We start from the raw sequence: 20,487 nt of genomic DNA on the forward strand, positions 1-20,487 counted from the left end.
CATCACCCGGTGCATTCGCTGCATCACCCGGTGCATTCGCTGCATCATTCACTGCATCAGCCGCTGCATCACCCGGTGCATTCACTGCATCACCCGCTGCATCACCCGGTGCATTCACTGCATCACCCGCTGCATCACCCGGTGCATTCGCTGCATCACCCGGTGCATTCACTGCATCACCCGCTGCATCACCCGCTGCATTCGCTGTATCATTCGCTGCATCACCCGGTGCATTCGCTGCATCATTCACAGCATCACCCGCTGCATCACCCGGTGCATTCGCTGCATCACCCGGTGCATTCGCTGCATCATTCGCTGCATCACCCGGTGCATTCACTGCATCATTCACTGCATCACCCGCTGCATCACCCGCTGCATCACCCGGTGCATTCGCTGCATCACCCGGTGCATTCACTGCATCACTCGCTGCATCACCCGGTGCATTCACTGCATCACTCGCTGCATCACCCGGTGCATTCACTGCATCACTCGCTGCATCACCCGGTGCATTCACTGCATCACTCGCTGCATCACCCGGTGCATTCACTGCATCACCCGCTGCATCACCCGGTGCATTCACTGCATCATTCGCTGCATCACCCGGTGCATTCACTGCATCACCCGGTGCATCACCCGGTGCATTCACTGCATCACCCGGTGCATCACCCGGTGCCGATTATCCGCCGGATCCGCTGCCGGGAGTCGTGGAGCGGCGGTGAGCGGGAGTTTCCGGTGAAGAGCGCGGTCCGACCCCGGGGGGAGACGGGGTTTGAACCCGGATATTTCCCGGTTTGCGGAAAGGACCAGTCGCGGCTCACGGTCAGCGGATTAAAGTGCGGGAACCCGGCCCCAACCGGCCGGTGCAAGCGCTCCCGGGCCTCGGGCTCCCGGTCTCTCTCCCGGGCCTCGGGCTCCCGGTCTCTCTCCCGGGCCCCGGGCCCGCGATGTTGCGGCAGTGAAGGCGGCGGAGAGTCGGAGCGGCCCCGGGACCGGGCGGGAGGCCTCGGATCCCCGGACCCCGGTGAGGAGCGGAGTTTGGTTTCAGGCCGGCGATGGGGGCGTTCAGCAGCCGGCAGGAGGCGGGGGTGGAGGAGCTGGACATCCCCCCGGGGGCGGGGGTACCGGTACCCCCCCAAAACCGGTGAGTGCATCCGACAGAGTGAGACTGTAACCGGGGGGGGGGGATCAGTGGGACTGTAACCGGGGGGGGGGGTCAGTGGGACTGTAACCGGGGGGGGGGGGGGGTCAGTGAGACTGTAACCGGGGGGGGGGTCAGTGAGACTGTAACCGGGGGGGGGGGGGGAGGGGGATCAGTGGGACTGTAACCGGGGGGGGGGGGGGGGGGGATCAGTGGGACTGTAACCGGGGGGGGGGGGGGGGGGAGGGGGATCAGTGGGACTGTAACCGGGGGGGGGGGGGGGGGATCAGTGGGACTGTAACCGGGGGGGGGGGGGGGGGGGGGATCAGTGGGACTGTAACCGGGGGGGGGGGGGGGGGGTCAGTGAGACTGTAACCGGTCGATCAGTTACGCTGTAACCAGCTGACCCCTGCAATATCCCAACCCCTGACCTGACCCGGGGTGCGTTTGCCCCCTGACCCGGGGTGCGTTTGCCCCCTGACCCGGGGTGCGTTTGCCCCCTGACCCGGGGTGCGTTTGCCCCCTGACCCGGGGTGCGTTTGCCCCCTGACCCGGGGTGCGATTGCCCCCTGACCCGGGGTGCGTTTGCCCCCTGACCCGGGGTGCGTTTGCCCCCTGACCCGGGGTGCGTTTGCCCCCTGACCCGGGGTGTGTTGCCTGTTGACCATTGTGTGTCTCTCTGCCTCTTTCAGGGAGTTACTTTGCCAGTCATTTCATCATGGGAGGGGAGAAGTTTAACTCGACTCATCCTGAGGGCTATTTGTTTGGAGAAAACACTGACCTGAACTTTCTGGGGAGTCGCCCGGTCGCTGTACGTACTCTCGCTGTTTCTCAATCATGGTCTTTGATTGTGTTCTCGGGTCTGAACGATTTAGCAGTTCAATGGAGAGAAAACGAGAACAAATGTTTCGGTTGTGGGTGACCCGAGTATAACACTGACAAGAGACGACTTCTCAATACAGGCCACCCTGGCTGCTTCCAGTTTGTTCCAAGTGGCGGGTTTCCCTTGGCCATTTCCTGTGGTGCCGGTCAGTCCCATGAGCAGTCCTTGTGTCTTACATTCAATACTGTGACTCGACTGTCCAATATCTAATCACATCCAATGAAAGAACTTGCCTATATAATGCCTCTCACTGTCTCAGAACGTCTCAGTGCTCCTCAAGTATTAGCCGGGGCTCAGGGGGTAACACACTCAACTCTGAGTCAGAGGGTCAGGGTTCAAGTCCCACTCCAGAGACTTGTGCACAAAATCCAGGCCGACACTCCCAGTGCAGTACTGAGGGAGCGCCGCACTGTCGGAGGGTCAGTACTGAGGGAGTGCTGCACTGTCGGAGGGTCAGTACTGAGGGAGGGACGCACTGTCGGAGGGTCAGTACTGAGGGAGCGCCGCACTGTGGGAGGGTCAGTACTGAGGGAGCGCCGCACTGTCGGAGGGTCAGTACTGAGGGAGTGCTGCACTGTCGGAGGGTCAGTACTGAGGGAGCGCCGCACTGTCGGAGGGTCAGTACTGAGGGAGCGCTGCACTGTCAGAGGGTCAGTACTGAGGGAGTGCCGCCCTGTCGGAGGGTCAGTACTGAGGGAGCGCTGCACTGTCGGAGGGTCAGTACTGAGGGAGCGCTGCACTGTCGGAGGGTCAGTACTGAGGGAGCGCCGCACTGTCGGAGAGTCAGTATTGAAGGAGTGCTGCACTGTCGGAGGGTCAGTACTGAGGGAGCGCCGCGCTGTCGGAGGGTCAGTACTGAGGGAGCGCCGCACTGTCGGAGGGTCAGTACTGAGGGAGCGCCGCACTGTCGGAGGGTCAGTACTGAGGGAGCGCCGCACTGTCGGAGGGTCAGTACTGAGGGAGCGCCGCACTGTCGGAGAGTCAGTATTGAAGGAGTGCTGCACTGTCGGAGGGTCAGTACTGAGGGAGCGCCGCGCTGTCGGAGGGTCAGTACTGATGGAGTGCCGCACTGTCGGAGGGTCAGTACTGAGGGAGTGCCGCCCTGTCGGAGGGTCAGTACTGAGGGAGTGCCACCCTGTCGGAGGGTCAGTACTGAGGGAGCGCCGCACTGTCGGAGGGTCAGTACTGAGGGAGTGATGCACTGTCGGAGGGTCAGTACTGAGGGAGTGATGCACTGTCGGAGGGTCAGTACTGAGGGAGTGCCGCACTGTCGGAGGGTCAGTACTGAGGGAGTGCCGCACTGTCGGAGGGTCAGTACTGAGGGAGTGCCGCACTGTCGGAGGGTCAGTACTGAGGGAGTGCCGCACTGTCGGAGGGTCAGTACTGAGGGAGTGATGCACTGTCGGAGGGTCAGTACTGAGGGAGTGATGCACTGTCGGAGGGTCAGTACTGAGGGAGTGCCGCACTGTCGGAGGGTCAGTACTGAGGGAGTGATGCACTGTCGGAGGGTCAGTACTGAGGGAGTGATGCACTGTCGGAGGGTCAGTACTGAGGGAGTGATGCACTGTCGGAGGGTCAGTACTGAGGGAGTGATGCACTGTCGGAGGGTCAGTACTGAGGGAGTGATGCGCTGTTATGGGTGCCATCTATCGGATGAGATGTTAAACTGAGGCCCTCTCAGATGGATGTAAAATATCCCACAGTCACTATTCAAAGATGAGCAGGGGGTTCTACCTCATGTCCTGGGCCATTATTTATCCCTCAACCAACATCAAAACAGATTTTCTGATCATTATCACATTGCTGTTTGTGGGATCTTGCTGTGCACAAATTGGCTGCCACGTTTCCTGCATTGTAACAGTGATTACACTTCCAAAGTATTTAATTGGCTTTAAAGCGCTTTGGGATGTCCTGAGATTGGGAAAAGCTCTGTAGAAATGCGAGTCTTTCTGTTTCTTTCTCACAGCCCGTTGAGTTGCTGTTGTTTTGTCCGTGAGTGCGGCTTAACAACAAAACCCCTCGTGTTCCAAACTACATCTCGTGTCATTCGCACCGGCCCACGCCGGCCCGCCGTGCCCATGCATGACCACATCTGCCCACGCCGGCCCGCCGTGCCCACGCATGACCACATCTGCCCACGCCGGCCCGCCGTGCCCACGCATGACCACATCTGCCCACGCCGGCCCGCCGTGCCCACGCATGACCACATCTGCCCTCGCCGGCCCACCGTGCCCACGCATGACCACATCTGCCCTCGCCGGCCCGTCGTGCCCACACATGACCACATCTGCCCTCGCCGGCCCGCCGTGCCCACACATGACCACATCTGCACTCGCCGGCCCGCCGTGCCCACGCATGACCACATCTGCCCACGCCGGCCCGCCGTGCCCACGCATGACCACATCTGCCCACGCCGGCCTGCTGTGCCCACGCATGACCACATCTGCCCACGCCGGCCCGCCGTGCCCACGCATGACCACATCTGCCCACGCCAGCCCGCCGTGCCCACGCATGACCACATCTGCCCACGCCAGCCCGCCGTGCCCACGCATGACCACATCTGCCCAGACATAGCCTCGTGTACCCACACTTGCCCTCTCATACCCACATATACCCACAGCTGCGCACATGTGCGTGAGTGCGGACAGTCAGTAGTCGGACTGAAACACTTTAGTGAGCTGAGGCCTGGTATATATCGTTAACCTGCTTTATTTTACAGACAGCAAGAGCAGACCGGCAAAGCGAGGGTTAAAAGTAAAACTGTCACTTCATTGAACTTCAAACCCCCCTCGAGAAAAATAAACCAATAAAACTTACTTCTGACCACAGGAAGTGGGTGAGCCGGCCCCCCCGAATTCTCCCCGTTGAGTGATTCGCCAGTAGGCCTGTCAATCACAACCCCTCTGCTCATCACCAGGTCCATTCTCAGGCTTGAGCTTCAGTGGGTGATGGTCAGAACCCTGAGATAACAAATGATAAATTGTTCTCCACGATTATAGAATCATGCAGCACAGAGGATGGCTGTTCGGCCCATCGTGCCTGTGCCAACTCTTTGATCGAGCTATCCAATTAATCCCACTCCCTGCTATATCCCCATGGCCCTGCAAAACTTTTCCTTTTGAAAGTTACTATTGACTCTGCTTCCAGTGTCCTGCGCCCGTGTGTTCATAGAATCATAGAACGGAAGGAGGCCATTCGGCCCATCGAGTCCGTGCCAGCTCCCTGCAACAGCAATGCAGCTAGTCCCACTCCCCCCGTAGCCCTGCAAATACCTCTATAAATCTCCTCTTAACCTTCTCTGTTCCAAGGAGAACAACCCCAGCTTCTCCAGTCTATCCCCGTAACTAAAGTCCCTCATCCCTGGAACCACTCTAGTAAATCTTTTTGCACCCTCTGTAAGGCCTTCACATCCTTCCTAAAGTGTGGTGCCCAGAACTGGAGACAATATTCCAGCTGGGGCCGGACCAGTGTTTTATAAAGGTTCATCATGACTTCACTGGATACAGGCGTGGTGCCGGAGGATTGGAGGACTGCTAACGTCGTACCGTTGTTTAAAAAGGGAGTGAAGGATAGACCGAGTAATTACAGGCCAGTCAGTCTAACCTCGGTGGTGGGCAAATTACTGGAATCAATTCTGAGGGACAGGATAAACTGTCACTTAGAAAGGCACGGAGTAATCAAGGACAGTCAGCACGGATTTGTTAAGGGGAGGTCGTGTCTGACTAACTTGATTGAATTTTTCAAGGTGACAAGGAGGGTCGATGAGGGTAGTGCAATTGATGTAATCTACATGGATTTTAGCAAGGCTTTTGACAAGGTCCCACATGGCAGATTGGTCAAAAAAGTAAAAGCCCATGGGATCCATGGGAATGTGGCAAATTGGATCCAAAATTGGCTCAGTGTCAGGAAGCAAAGGGTAATGGTCGACGGGTGTTTTTGTGACTGGAAGGCTGTTTCCAGTGGGATTCCGCAGGGCTCGGTACTAGGTCCTTTGCTTTTTGTGGTATACATTAACGATTTGGACTTAAACGTAGGGGGCTTGATTAAGAAATTTGTGGATGACACAAAGATAGGCCGTGTGGTTGATAGTGAGGAGGAAAGCTGTAGACTGCAGGAAGATATCAATGGACTGATCAGGTGGGCAGAAAAGTGGCAAATGGAATTCAATCTGGAGAAGTGTGAGGTAATGCATTTGGGGAGGGCAAACAAGGCAAGGAAATTCACAATAAATGGGAGGATACTGAGAGGTGTAGAGGAAGTGAGGGACCTTGGAGTGCATGTCCACAGATCCCTGAAGGTAGTAGGACAGGTAGATAAGGTGGTTAAGAAGGCATATGGAATACTTTCCTTTATTAGCCGAGGCATAGAATATAAGAGCAGGGAGGTTATGCTGGAACTGTATAAAACACTAGTTAGGCCACAGCTTGAGTACTGTGTACAGTTCTGGTCACCACATTACAGGAAGGATGTGATTGCACTAGAGAGGGTGCAGAGGAGATTTACGAGGATGTTGCCAGGACTGGAGAATTCTAGCTGTGAGGAAAGATTGGATAGGCTGGGGTTGTTTTCTTTGGAAGAGGAGGCTGAGGGGTGATTTGATTGAGGTATTTAAAATTATGAGGGGCCCAGATAGAGTGGATAGGAAGGACCTGTTTCCCTTAGCGGAGAGGTCAATAACCAGGGGGCATAGATTTAAAGTGATTGGTAGAAGGATTAGAGCAGAAATGAGGGAAAAAATTTCAGCCAGAGGGTGGTGGGGGTCTGAAACTCACTGCCTGAGAGGATGGGAGAGGCAGAAACCCTCAACTCATTTAAAAAATCCCTGATGTGCTCCTGAAGAGCCGTAACCTACAGGGCTACGGAGCAAATGTGGGATTAGGCTGGGTGGCTCGTTTCTCAGCCAGCGTGGACACGATGGGCCGAATGGCCTCCTGTGCCGTAAATTTTCTATGATTCTATGAACATAACCTCCATACTTTTGTACTCTATCCCTCTATTTATAAAGCCCAGGATCCCACTTTCTCAACCTGCCCTACCCTTCAATGATTTGTGCACATATACCCCCAGGTCTCTCTGTTCCTGTATCCCTTTTAGAGTTGTGCCCTCTAGTTTATTTTGCCTCTCCTCGTTCTTCCCACTGAAATGTATCACTTCGCATTTCTCTGCGTTAAATTTCATCTGCCACGTGTCCGCCCATTCCACCAGCCTGTCTATATCCTCTTGAAGTCTATCACTATCCTCCTCACTGTTCACTACACTTCCAAGTTTTGTGTCATCTGCAAATTTTGAAATTGTGTCCTGTACACCCAAGTCCAAGTCATTAATATATATCAAGAAAAGCAGTGGTCCCAGCACCGACCCCTGGGGAACACCACTGTACACCTCCCTCCAGTCCGAAAAACAACCGTTGACCACTACTCTCTGTTTCCTGTCCCTTAGCCAATTTTGTATCCATGCTGTTACTGCCCCCTTTATTCCATGGGCTTCAATCTTGATGACAAGCCTGTTATGTGGCACTTTATCGAACGCCTTTTGAAAGTCCATATACACCACATCAACTGCATTGCCCTCATCGACCCTCTCTGTTACCTCATCAAAAAACTCCACCAAGTTAGTTAAACACGATTTGCCTTTAACAAATCCGTGCTGGCTTTCCCTAATCAATCCACACTTGTCCAAGTGACTGTTAATTCTGTCCCGGATTATTGTTTCTAAAAGTTTCCCCACCACTGAGGTTAAACTGACTGGCCTGTAGTTGCTGGGTTTATCCTTACACCCTTTTTTGAACAAGGGTGTAACATTTACAATTCTCCAGTCCTCTGGCACCACCCCTGTATCTAAGGATGTTTGGAAGATTATGGCCAGTACCTCCGCAATTTCCACCCTTACTTCCCTCAGCAACCTAGGATGCATCCCATCCGGACCGGGTGATTTATCCAGTTTAAGTAGTGTTCTGTGCCCGTGGGTTCTGTGCCCATATCTGTGCCAGTATCTCTGCCCGTGGGTTCTGTTGCCCGTGCATTTGGTGTAACTCATATGATGTGAGAATCTCAGATGCTGCCCAATATCTTCCGATTTGGGGATCGGGCGGGAAAGTGGAGTTGAGGTTGAAGATCAGCCATGATCTGATTGAATGGCGGAGCAGGCTCGAGGGGCCGAATGGCCTACTCCTGCTCCTATTTCTTATGTTCTTATGGTCCGAGCAGTAAGATGATATTTCATGGTGATTTTGTGGGTTGTGAGATGCTCCCTCAAAGTGGATCTTGTCCAGTGCCTTTGTACCTCTGCCCAAAAGCTGCCACTCGCTCTCCGTGCCCCAGAACTTTGGGCAGTTCATCCCATAAATAAACCTCTAAGGCTGTTTGTCACAGATCAGCAGGGATAAGCTGACGAGACGTGTCTTTAATCCTGTGTTTGCTGAATGTTTATGTTGGGCTGCTGGTGGATCGACTGAATCTGTTTCATGACCATCAGGTGAGAGGGACATTTCCTGCTCTCCCGATTAATTTGCGACCTCGTCATCTTTATTAAGATGCGATTTTTAAGTTACTGAGAATTATAAAATCGTTCCATTCCTGTGACATTTACTTCACGTCAGGTCACTGAGGTAAATCGACTGCGGCTGATTGACAGACAGGGGGGTCGATGGGCGGGTCACGTGACGTGGGGTCACGTGACGTGGTTACCCTGGTGACAAAGCTGAGCTGAGATGCAGGCAGATGGCATTTCATACTAAAAATAGCAAATCTACCCGCTGGTGTGGGACTGCTCCTGGTGAGAGTGAGCAGGAGAGGCCCAGGCCCCATCCCCGGCCTGTACGGAGTGAGCTGTCCCACCCGGTAGGGATGTAATGATTAAGCCTCAGTGCTCCTGGGATAGGAAGGGCAAAGATCAATGAAGGCTCCTGCTTCCTAACCGCTGGAGGGCGCGTGTCAATGTGCAAGATTCTGCTGTGATGCCCCCATAGTCAAATATCTTGCCAACACTCCGTGTCCATCCAAGAATGGCCAGGGGGTGCCTAGACTTGTGGAGCTCAGACCCATCACGTTGCATTGACCAGTATACAGCACGGTTTTCTATTTGTTCATGGGATGTGGGCGTCACTGGCCAGGCCGGCATTTATTGCCCATCCCTAGTTGCCCTGAGAAGGTGGTGGTGAGCCGCCTTCCCCTTGAACCGTTAGTTCTTTGTATCGTTTTGATACAACTGAGCGTCTTGCTCGATCACTTCAGAGGGCAGTTAAGAGTCAGCCACGTTGGTGTGGGGCTGGAGTCAGGTATCGGCCAGACCGGGTAAGGACGGTGGGTCTCCTTCCCTAAAGGACGTTTGTTGAACAGTGGGGTTTTCACGGTCACAATTTACTGAGACCAGCCTTTTATTTCCAGATTTTTCTAAACTGAATGCAAATTCTCAAACTGCCCTTGGTGGGATTTAGAATCATCGAATCACAGCACAGGAGGAGGCCATTCAGCCCATCGTGCCTGTGCCGGCCCTTTGAAAGAGCTGTCCAATTAGTCCCCCCCCCCCTGCTCTTTCCCCATAGCCCTGTAAATTTTTCCCTTCAAGTAATTATCCAATTCTCTTTTGAAAGTTATTATTGAATCTGCTTCCACCGCCCTTTCAGGCAGTGAATTCCAGATCAGAACAACTCGCTGCGTAAAAAAATGTTTCCTCATGTCGTCTCTGGCTGTTTTGCCGATCACATTAACTCTGTGTCCTCTGGTCACCGACCCTCCGCCACTGGAAACAGTTTCTCCTTATTTACTCTCTCAAAACCCTTCATGATTTTGAACACCTCTATCAAATCTCCCCTTAACCTTCTCTGTTCTAAGGAGAACAATCCCAGCTTCTCCAGTCTCTCCACATAACTGAAGTCCCTCATCCCTGGTACCATTCGAGTAAATCTCCCCTGCACCCTCCCTAAGGCCTTGACATCCTTCCTAAAGTGTGGTGCCCAGAATTGAACACAATACTCCAGCTGAGGCCTAACCAGTGTTTTATAAAGGTTCATCATAACTTCCTTGCTTTTGTACTCTGTGCCTCTAATTATAAAGCCCAGGATCCCATATGCTTTTTTAACCACTTTCTCAACCTGTCCTGCCACCCTCAAAGATTTGTGTACATATACCCCCAGGTCTCTGTTCCTGCACCCCCTTTAGAATTGTACCATTTAGTTTATATTGCCTCTCTCATGCTCTGGATCACTAGTCCAGTAACATAACCACTACACTACTGTACCCAAATATATTTATTGCCCATCCCTAATTGCCCTTGAGAAGGTGGTGGTGAGCCGCCGCCTTGAACCGCTGCAGTCCGTGTGGTGAAGGTTCTCCCACAGTGCTGTCAGGGAGGGAGTTCCAGTGACAGGACTCGGTTTGAAAATCTGTTCTCCGCTGAGGTTAAAGTCGATCGATTGATTGGAAGGTTTTCTGCTTCTTGTCCTTCCCCAGTTTCCGTATGCTGCCCCTCCTCCTCAGGAGCCAGTGAAGACTCTGCGGAGCCTCATAAACATTCGGAAGGACACTCTGCGTCTGGTGAAGTAAGTGAAGGCCGATCGGGGGTGTGTTTGGTCCTTAGTGACTGCTGTTGAAGTCACTAAACGATCAGAGTAATAGAGAGAGCAGTGGGAGGAACGGAGAGTGACAGTGACTGCCTCCTCCACATAGGGCAGCCACTCACTGCATGGTATAGGAGGCTGCACCGTGCCGCATGGTATAGGAGGCTGCACCGTGCCGCATGGTATAGGAGGCTGCACCGTGCCGCATGGTATAGGAGGCTGCACCGTGCCGCATGGTATAGGAGGCTGCACCGTGCCGCATGGTATAGGAAGCTGCACCGTGCCGCATGGTATAGGAGGCTGCACCGTGCCGCATGGTATAGGAGGCTGCACCGTGCCGCATGGTATAGGAGGCTGCACCGTGCCGCATGGTATAGGAGGCTGCACCGTGCCGCATGGTATAGGAGGCTGTGCCGCATGATATAGGAGGCTGCACCGTGCCGCATGGTATAGGAGGCTGCACCGTGCCGCATGGTATAGGAGGCTGCACCGTGCCGCATGGTATAGGAAACTGCACCGTGCCGCGTGGTATAGGAGGCTGCACCGTGCCGCATGGTATAGGAAACTGCACCGTGCCGCATGGTATAGGAGGCTGCACCGTGCCGCATGGTATAGGAAACTGCACCGTGCCGCATGGTATAGGAGGCTGCACCGTGCCGCATGGTATAGGAGGCTGTGCCGCATGATATAGGAAACTGCACCGTGCCGCATGGTATAGGAGGCTGTGCCGCATGATATAGGAAACTGCACCGTGCCGCATGGTATAGGAGGCTGTGCCGCATGATATAGGAGGCTGCACCATGCCGCATGGTATAGGAAACTGCACCGTGCCGCATGGTATAGGAGCCTGCACCGTGCCGCATGGTATAGGAGGCTGTGCCGCATGATATAGGAAACTGCACCGTGCCGCATGGTATAGGAGGCTGTGCCGCATGATATAGGAAACTGCACCGTGCCGCATGATATAGGAGGCTGTGCCGCATGATATAGGAGGCTGCACCGTGCCGCATGGTGCCGCATGGTATAGGAAGCTGCACCGTGCCGCATGGTATAGGAAGCTGCACCGTGCCGCATGGTATAGGAGGCTGCACCGTGCCGCATGGTATAGGAAGCTGCACCGTGCCGCATGGTATAGGAAGCTGCACCGTGCCGCATGGTATAGGAGGCTGCACCGTGCCGCATGGTATAGGAAACTGCACCGTGCCGCATGGTATAGGAAGCTGCACCGTGCCGCATGGTATAGGAAACTGCACCGTGCCGCATGGTATAGGAGGCTGCACCGTGCCGCATGGTATAGGAGGCTGCACCGTGCCGCATGGTATAGGAGGCTGCACCGTGCCGCGTGGTATAGGAGGCTGCACCGTGCCGCGTGGTATAGGAGGCTGCACCGTGCCGCGTGGTATAGGAGGCTGCACCGTGCCGCGTGGTATAGGAGGCTGCACCGTGCCGCATGGTATAGGAAGCTGCACCGTGCCGCATGGTATAGGAAACTGCACCGTGCCGCATGGTATAGGAGGCTGCACCGTGCCGCATGGTATAGGAAGCTGCACCGTGCCGCACGGTGTGGGACGCTGCACCGTGCCGCGTGGTATAGGACGCTGCACCGTGCCGCACGGTGTGGGACGGTTTTGGAGCGTAATTCACTTTCCTCGTTGTGTCTGATTGGGCCCCACCTGTGGGGTTTCACTATGGACGAGACTCTTTGTTTCAGGCCCTGTTTATTCAGACAACGCAGCCTGGGACTGAGTTAAGAAGCTGTTGTCTCCATTGCAGGTGTAGTGAAGAGGTGAAGACCCCTGGAGAGGAGACTCCGAAACCAAAGATCTGTTACAACGTGGAATTTACCTTTGATGCTGACGCACGTGTTGCAATCACCATCTATTACCAGGCAACTGAGGACTTTCAAAATGGCTGCGCCAGGTGAGGGCAGCTCACAATGGCCAGTGCTCTCCTGCATTACCCGTGGTTCGAGGATGGATTTGGGATGGCAGTTCCCCTGGAGCAGTAAAGACCGGAGGGGACTCTCGTCTCTGGGAAGCTGCTGGCCCAGAGAGCTGTACCCTGGAGTCTGGGTCCTTCACACAAGCTCCCTCCTGTGAAGGCTCGAGAGGAGGCCTCAGGGAGATGGCTTCACTGCCACTCTCCGGAGAGACTGATATCAGCGCCCGCTCCCCAGCGCATGGGCTCAGAGCTGTGAATAGTCGGTGTCATCACAGAACTGATCACCCACTGAGCGTTCAGAATCTCCGGCAAGGGCCCCGCTTGAAACATCTGCTCACCAATCAATGGCAGGCGCCCCGAGATCGCAGGCGCCCCGAGATCGCAGGAGCCCCGAGATCGCAGGCGCCCCGAGATCGCAGGAGCCCCGAGATCGCAGGAGCCCCGAGATCGCATGCGCCCCGAGATCGCATGCGCCCCGAGATCGCATGCGCCCCGAGATCGCATGCGCCCCGAGATCGCATGCGCCCCGAGATCGCATGCGCCCCGAGATCGCAGGAGCCCCGAGATCGCTGCCCTTTAAATGGCTGCAGCCTTTTCCAGGCAGCACCACGACACTCTGTTCCCCTTTCTCTCTCTCTTTATCTCTCTCCCTCTCCCTCTCTCTCTCCCTCTCTCTCTCCCTCTCCCTCTCCCTCTCTCTCTCCCTCTCCATAAGACTACAACAGATAGGAGCAGGAGTAGGCCATTCGGCCCCTCGAGCCTGCTCCGCCATTTAATGAGATCATGGCTGATCTGATTTTTACCTCAACTCCACTTTCCCGCCCTTTCCCCATATCCTTTGACTCCCTCGCTGATCAATCATTTATCTATCTCAGCCTTGAATGTATTCAATGACTCAGCCTCCACAGCTTTTTGGGGTAAAGAATTCCAAAGATTCACGACCCTCTGGGAGAAGAAATTCCACCTCATTTCCGTCTTAAACGGGCAACCCCTTATTCTGAGACTATGTCCCCTAGTTTTAGATTCCCCCATGAGGGGTAACATCCTCTCAGCATCTCCCCTATCGAGTCCCCTCAGAATATTGTATGTTTCAATAAGATCTCCTCTCATTCTTCTAAACTCCAATGAGTATAGACCCAACCTGTTCAATCTTTCCTCATAAGACAACCCTTCCATACCCAGAATCAACCTGGTGAACCTTCTCTGAACTGCCTCCAATACAAGTATGTCCTTCCTTAAATAAGGGCACCAGAACTGTACGCAGGACTCCAGGTGTGGTCTCACCAGCACCCTGCACAGTTGGAGCATGACTTCCCTGCTTTTATACTCCGTCCCCCTAGAAATAAAGGCCAATATTCCGTTTGCCTTCCGGATTACCTGCTGCACCTGTATGTTGATTTTTTGTGTTTCATGTACGAGGACACCCAGATCCCTCTCTACCGCAGCATTTTGTAGTATTTCTCCATTCAAATAATATTTTGCTTTTTTATTTTTCCTCCCACAGTGGATGACTTTACATTTTCCCACATTATATTCCATCTGCCAAATTTTTGCCCATTTGCTTAACCTGTCAATATCCCTTTGCAGACACTGTGTCCTCATCACAACTTGCTTTTCCACCTATCTTTGTATCATCAGCAAATCTGGCCACAAGACACTCTGTTCCTTCATCCAAGTCATTGATATATATTGTAAATAGTTGAGGCCCCAGCACTGAGCCCTGCGGCACCCCACTAGTTACAGATTGCCATTTTGAAAATGACCCTTTTATCCCGACTCTTTGTTTTCTGTTAGTTAGCCAATCCTCGATCCATGCCAGTATATTACCCCCAACACCATGAGCTCTGATCTTGTGCAGTAATCTTTTATGTGGCACCTTTCAAATGCCTTTTGGAAATCCAAATATACTGCATCCATTGGTTCCCCTTTATCCACCCTGCCCGTTACTTCCTCAAAGAACTCTAATAAATTTGTCAGACATGATTTCCCCTTCATAAAACCATGTGGACTCTCCTTGATTGTATTATGAGTCTCCAAATGTCCTGCTACTACTTCCTTAATAATGGATTCTAGCATTTTCCCAATGTCAGATGTTAGGCTAACTGGTCTATACTTACCTGCTTTCTGTCTCACTCCCTTCTTGAATAGGGGTGTTACGTTTGCAGTTTTCCAATCCGCTGGAACCTTTCCAGAATCTAGTGAATTCTGGAAGATTACAACCAATGCATCCTCTATCTCTGTAGTCACTTCCTTTAAGACCCTCGGATGCAAACCATCAGGACCAGGGGACATTTCAGCCTTTAGACCCATTAGTTCACCTAGTACTTTTTCTCTAGTGATAGTGATTGTTTTTAGTTCCTCCCTCCCCTTTTCCCCTTGATTTTCTACTATTATTGGTATGTTATTAGTGTCTCCTACTGTGAAGACAGATACAAAATATCTGTTCAATTCCTCTGCCATTTCCTTGTTTTCCATTATTATTTCCCCAGTCTCATCCTCTAAGGGACCAATGTTTACTTTAGCTACCCTCTTCCTTTTCCTCTCTCCCTCTCACCCTCTCCCTCTCCCTCTCCCTCTCTCACTCACTCTCTCTCACTCTCTCACTCTCTCTCTCTCTCCCCCCCCCTCTCTTTCTCCATCTCTCCTCCCTCTCTCTCCCTCTCGCTCTCTCCCTCCCTCTCTTCCTCCCTCTCCCTCTATCCCTCTCCCTCTATCCCTCTCCCTCTATCCCTCTCCCTCTATCCCTCTCCCTCTATCCCTCTCCCTCTATCCCTCTCCCTCTATCCCTCTCCCTCTATCCCTCTCCCTCTATCCCTCTCCCTCTATCCCTCTCCCTCTATCCCTCTCCCTCTATCCCTCTCCCTCTATCCCTCTCCCTCTATCCCTCTCCCTCTATCCCTCTCCCTCTATCCCTCTCCCTCTATCCCTCTCCCTCTATCCCTCTCCCTCTATCCCTCTCCCTCTATCCCTCTCCCTCTATCCCTCTCCCTCTATCCCTCTCCCTCTATCCCTCTCCCTCTATCCCTCTCCCTCTATCCCTCTCCCTCTATCCCTCTCCCTCTATCCCTCTCCCTCTATCCCTCTCCCTCTATCCCTCTCCCTCTATCCCTCTCCCTCTATCCCTCTCCCTCTATCCCTCTCCCTCTATCCCTCTCCCTCTATCCCTCTCCCTCTATCCCTCTCCCTCTATCCCTCTCCCTCTATCCCTCTCCCTCTATCCCTCTCCCTCTATCCCTCTCCCTCTATCCCTCTCCCTCTATCCCTCTCCCTCTATCCCTCTCCCTCTATCCCTCTCCCTCTATCCCTCTCCCTCTATCCCTCTCCCTCTATCCCTCTCCCTCTATCCCTCTCCCTCTATCCCTCTCCCTCTATCCCTCTCCCTCTATCCCTCTCCCTCTATCCCTCTCCCTCTATCCCTCTCCCTCTATCCCTCTCCCTCTATCCCTCTCCCTCTATCCCTCTCCCTCTATCCCTCTCCCTCTATCCCTCTCCCTCTATCCCTCTCCCTCTATCCCTCTCCCTCTATCCCTCTCCCTCTATCCCTCTCCCTCTATCCCTCTCCCTCTATCCCTCTCCCTCTATCCCTCTCTCTCTCTCTCTCCCCCTCTCTCTCTCTCCCCCTCTCCCCCTCTCTCCCCCTCTCTCCCCCTCTCTTCCTCTCTCCCCCTCTCTTCCTCTCTCCCTCTCTCTCCCTCTCTCTTCCTCTCTCTTCCTCTCTCTATCTCTCTCTATCTCTCTCTTCCTCTATCTCTCCCCCTCTCTCCCCCTCTCTCCCCCTCTCTCCCCCTCTCTCTCCCTCTCTCTTCCTCTCTCTCCCTCTCCCTCTCTCTATCTCTCTCTATCTCTCTCTCTCTCTTCCCCCTCCCCCTCCCGGCGCCAGAAATCCAATGACGGGCAGTTTCCCGGTCCTCATACCCCCTCAATGGGAGTTGTGGGGTTAGCGGGGGTCCCAGCTTGACCCTGGAATGCCCGGCCTGTAGCTGCACGCAGGCACACTCCCCGATGAAGCAAGGCCTTTTATAATCCTCAAACCCAGTTGATTAATGATATTCTGTTTAGTGACGATCGACTGTGTGGACTTGATACTGTTTGTCAATGGGATGGTGTGTTTCAGTTTCAGTGTGGGACACCTGGGAGAGATGTGTGTCTCTCTTGCTCTGAGATACCCCATGGTCCTCTGAAGAACAGTAGAATCAGTGCCTGGGACTCCCAGCTCGGGAACAGCTCCTCATCCCTGGCCCACAGCCACTGTGGCGAGTATGAAGGCTCTGGGTGAGGACAGCATGTGATGCCTCACACAGGTGAATAACCTGCTGACAAATCACGGCCGAGGCGCCGTACATGAACAACAGCCATTGGTTGGTGATAGGGAGGTCTGCGTCCCAGGGAATGGACTCTGGGAAAAAAATCAGCACCTTGGAGAGCAGAGTGAGAATAATGGGGACATGACACTCAGGAGAGTGGGACTAATTGGATAGTTCTTTCAAAGAGCTGGCACAGGCATGATGGGTTGAATAGCCTCCTTCTGTGCTAAACCGACCATGACACAGTGACGAGGGAAGAGGGGAAGTATGTGGATTAATGGGAGTGATGTAATTAGATTGATGTGTTGGTATACCTGATCAGAGAATTTTTTATTATTCGTTCACGGGATGTGGGCGTCGCTGGCGAGGCCGGCATTCATTGCCCATCCCTAAATGCCCTTGAGAAGGTGGTGGTGAGTCGCCTTCTTGAACCGCTGCAGTCCGTGTGGTGAAGGTTCTCCCACAGTGCTGTTAGGAAGGGAGTTCCAGGATTTTGACCCAGCGACGATGAAGGAACGGCGATATATTTCCAAGTCGGGATGGTGTGTGACTTGGAGGGGAACGTGCAGGTGGTGTTGTTCCCATGTGCCTGCTGCTCTTGTCCTTCTAGGTGGTAGAGGTCGGGGGTTTGGGAGGTGCTGTCGAAGAAGCCTTGGCGAGTTGCTGCAGTGCATCCTGTGGATGGTACACACTGCAGCCACTGTGTGCCGGTGGTGAAGGGAGTGAATGTTTAGTGTGATGGATGGGGTGCCAATCAAGCGGGCTGCTTTGTCCTGGATGGTGTCGAGCTTCTTGAGTGTTGTTGGAGCTGCACTCATCCAGGCAAGTGGAGAGTATTCCATCACACTCCTGACTTGTGCCTTGTAGATAGGCTTTGGGGAGTCAGGAGGTGAGTCACTCGCCACAGAATACCCAGCCTCTGACCTGCTCTTGCAGCCACAGTATTTATATGGCTGGCCCAGTTAAGTTTCTGGTCAATGGTGACCCCCAAGATGTTGGTGGTGGGGGATTTGGCAATGGTAATGCCGTTGAATGTCATGATGTGGAGATGCCGGTGATGGACTGGGGTTGACGAATGTAAAGAATCTTACAACACCAGGTTATAGTCCAACTGTTTTATTTAAAAATCACAAGCTTTCGGAGACTTTCTCCTTCGTCAGGTGAGCGAGTGTTAAGGGGAAGAGTCTAACCACCTCCCCTTGAATGTCAAGGGGAGATGGTTAGACTCTCTCTTGTTGGAGATAGTCATTGCCTGGCACTTGTCTGGTGCGAATGTTACTTGCCACTTATCAGCCCAAGCCTGGATGTTGTCCAGGTCTTGCTGCTTGTGGGCACGTACTGCTTCATTATCTGAGGGGTTGTGAATGGAACTGAACACTGTGCAATCATCAGCGAACATCCCCATTTCTGACTTTATGATGGAGGGAAGGTCATTGATGAAGCAGCTGAAGATGGTTGGGCCGAGGACACTGCCTTGAGGAACTCCTGCAGCAATGTCCTGGGGCTGAGATGATTGGCCTCCAACAACCACTACCATCTTCCTTTGTGCTAGGTATGACTCCAGCCACTGGAGAGTTTTCCCCCTGATTCCCATGGACTTCAATTTTACTCGGGCTCCTTGGTGCCACACTCGGTCAAATGCTGCCTTGATGTCAAGGGCAGTCACTCTCACCTCACCTCTGGAATTCAGCTCTTTTGTCCATGTTTGGACCAAGGCTGTAATGAGGTCTGGAGCCGAGTGGTCCTGGCGGAACCCAAACTGAGCATCGGTGAGCAGGTTATTGGTGAGTAAGTGCCGCTTGATAGCACTGTCGACGACACCTTCCATCACTTTGCTGATGATTGAGAGTAGACTGATGGGGCGGTAATTGGCCAGATTGGGTTTGTCCTGCTTTTTGTGGACAGGACATACCTGGGCAATTTTCCACATTGTCGGGTAGATGCCAGTGTTGTAGCTGTACTGGAACAGCTTGGCTAGAGGCACAGCTAGTTCTGGAGCACAAGTCTTCAGCACTACAGCTGGGTTCAGCTTCTGTGTTACTCTGTGTGTTACTCTGTGTGTTACTCTGTGTGTTACTCTGTGTGTTACTCTGTGTGTTTATAGCAGGGTTCAGTATCTGTTAATGTGCTGTTTGTTACCTGCCCTTTTCTAATTGGGTCTTTTCACAGTTACACAGCTAAAAACCGCTCCTTGCAGTCTGAGACTGTCCATTATAAGCGTGGAGTGTGTCAACAGTTCTGTCTGCCCTCTCACACCATCGACCCGTCTGACTGGATGGAGGAGGAGGTAATAAATGTCTTGTTAATCTATTAGTGAATCTGCCGCCCGTCTCTCTAGCCCCCGCCCGTCTCTCTAGCCCCCGCCCGTCTCTCTGGCCCCCGCCCGTCTCTCTAGCCCCCGCCCGTCTCTCTGGCCCCCGCCCGTGTCTCTGGCCCCTGCCCGTGTCTATAAACCCTGCTCTTTTTTTATTCGTTCATGGGATGTGGGCGTCGCTGGCGAGGCTGGCATTTATTGCCCATCCCTAATTGCCCTTGAGAAGGTGGTGGTGAGCCGCCTTCTTGAACCGCTGCAGTCCGTGTGGTGACTGTTCTCCCACAGTGCTGTTAGGAAGGGAGTTCCAGGATTTTGACCCAGCGACGATGAAGGAACGGCGATATATTTCCAAGTCGGGATGGTGAGTGACTTGGAGGGGAACGTGCAGGTGGTGTTGTTCCCATGTGCCTGCTGCCCTTGTCCTTCTAGGTGGTAGAGGTTGTGGGTTTGGGAGGTGCTGTCGAAGAAGCCTTGGCGAGTTGCTGCAGTGCATCCTGTGGATGGTACACACTGCAGCCACTGTGCGCCGGTGGTGAAGGGAGTGAATGTTTAGGGTGGTGGATGGGGTGCCAATCAAGCGGGCTGCTTTGTCCTGGATGGTGTTGAGCTTCTTGAGTGTTGTTGGAACTGCACTCATCCAGGCAAGTGGACAGTATTCCATCACACTCCTGACTTGTGCCTTGTGGATGGTGGAAAGGCTTTGGGGAGTCAGGAGGTGAGTCACTCACCACAGAATACCCAGCCTCTGACCTGCTCTTGTAGCCACAGTATTTAAGTGGCTGGTCCAATTAAGTTTCTGGTCAATAGTGACCCCCAGGATGTTGATGGTGGGGGATTCGGTGATGGTAATGCAGTTGAATGTCAAGGGGAGGTGGTTAGACTCTCTCTTGTTGGAGATGGTCATTTCCTGACACTTGTCTGACGCGAATGTTACTTGCCACTTATCAGCCCAAGCCTGGATGTTGTCCAGGTCTTGCTGCATGCGGGCTCGGACTGCTTCATTATTTGAGGGGTTGTGAATGGAACTGAACACTGTGCAGTCATCAGCGAACATCCCCATTTCTGACCTTATGATGGAGGGAAGGTCATTGATGAAGCAGCTGAAGATGGTTGGGCCGAGGACACTGCCCTGAGGAACTCCTGCAGCAATGCCCTGAGGCTGTGATGATTGGCCTCCAACAACCACTACCATCTTCCTTTGTGCTCAGTATGACTCCAGCCACTCGAGAGTTTTTCCCCTGATTCCTATAGACTTCAATTTTATTAGGGCTCCTTGGTGCCACACTCGGTCAAATGCTGCTTTGATGTCAAGGGCAGTCACTCTCACCTCACCTCTGGAATTCAGCTCTT

General features: G+C 53.4%; 1 protein-coding gene across 1 annotated transcript in view; it reads left to right on the forward strand.

Annotated features, from left to right (window-relative positions):
- The first annotated feature begins 637 nt into the window (after positions 1-637).
- The window catches only part of rnf157 (ring finger protein 157), a 96,463-nt gene continuing 76,613 nt past the window's right edge, over positions 638-20,487 (forward strand). The window contains exons 1-5 of the mRNA XM_068003783.1: positions 638-1,141; positions 1,831-1,949; positions 10,472-10,560; positions 12,352-12,498; positions 18,993-19,110. Coding sequence (XP_067859884.1) covers positions 1,857-1,949; positions 10,472-10,560; positions 12,352-12,498; positions 18,993-19,110 — 447 coding nt within the window. The 5' untranslated portion in view covers positions 638-1,141; positions 1,831-1,856. The remainder of the gene's footprint in view (positions 1,142-1,830; positions 1,950-10,471; positions 10,561-12,351; positions 12,499-18,992; positions 19,111-20,487) is intronic.

The sequence above is a fragment of the Heptranchias perlo genome, chromosome 23 (assembly GCF_035084215.1).
Source record: "Heptranchias perlo isolate sHepPer1 chromosome 23, sHepPer1.hap1, whole genome shotgun sequence".
NCBI classification, from domain to species: Eukaryota; Metazoa; Chordata; class Chondrichthyes; order Hexanchiformes; family Hexanchidae; genus Heptranchias; species Heptranchias perlo.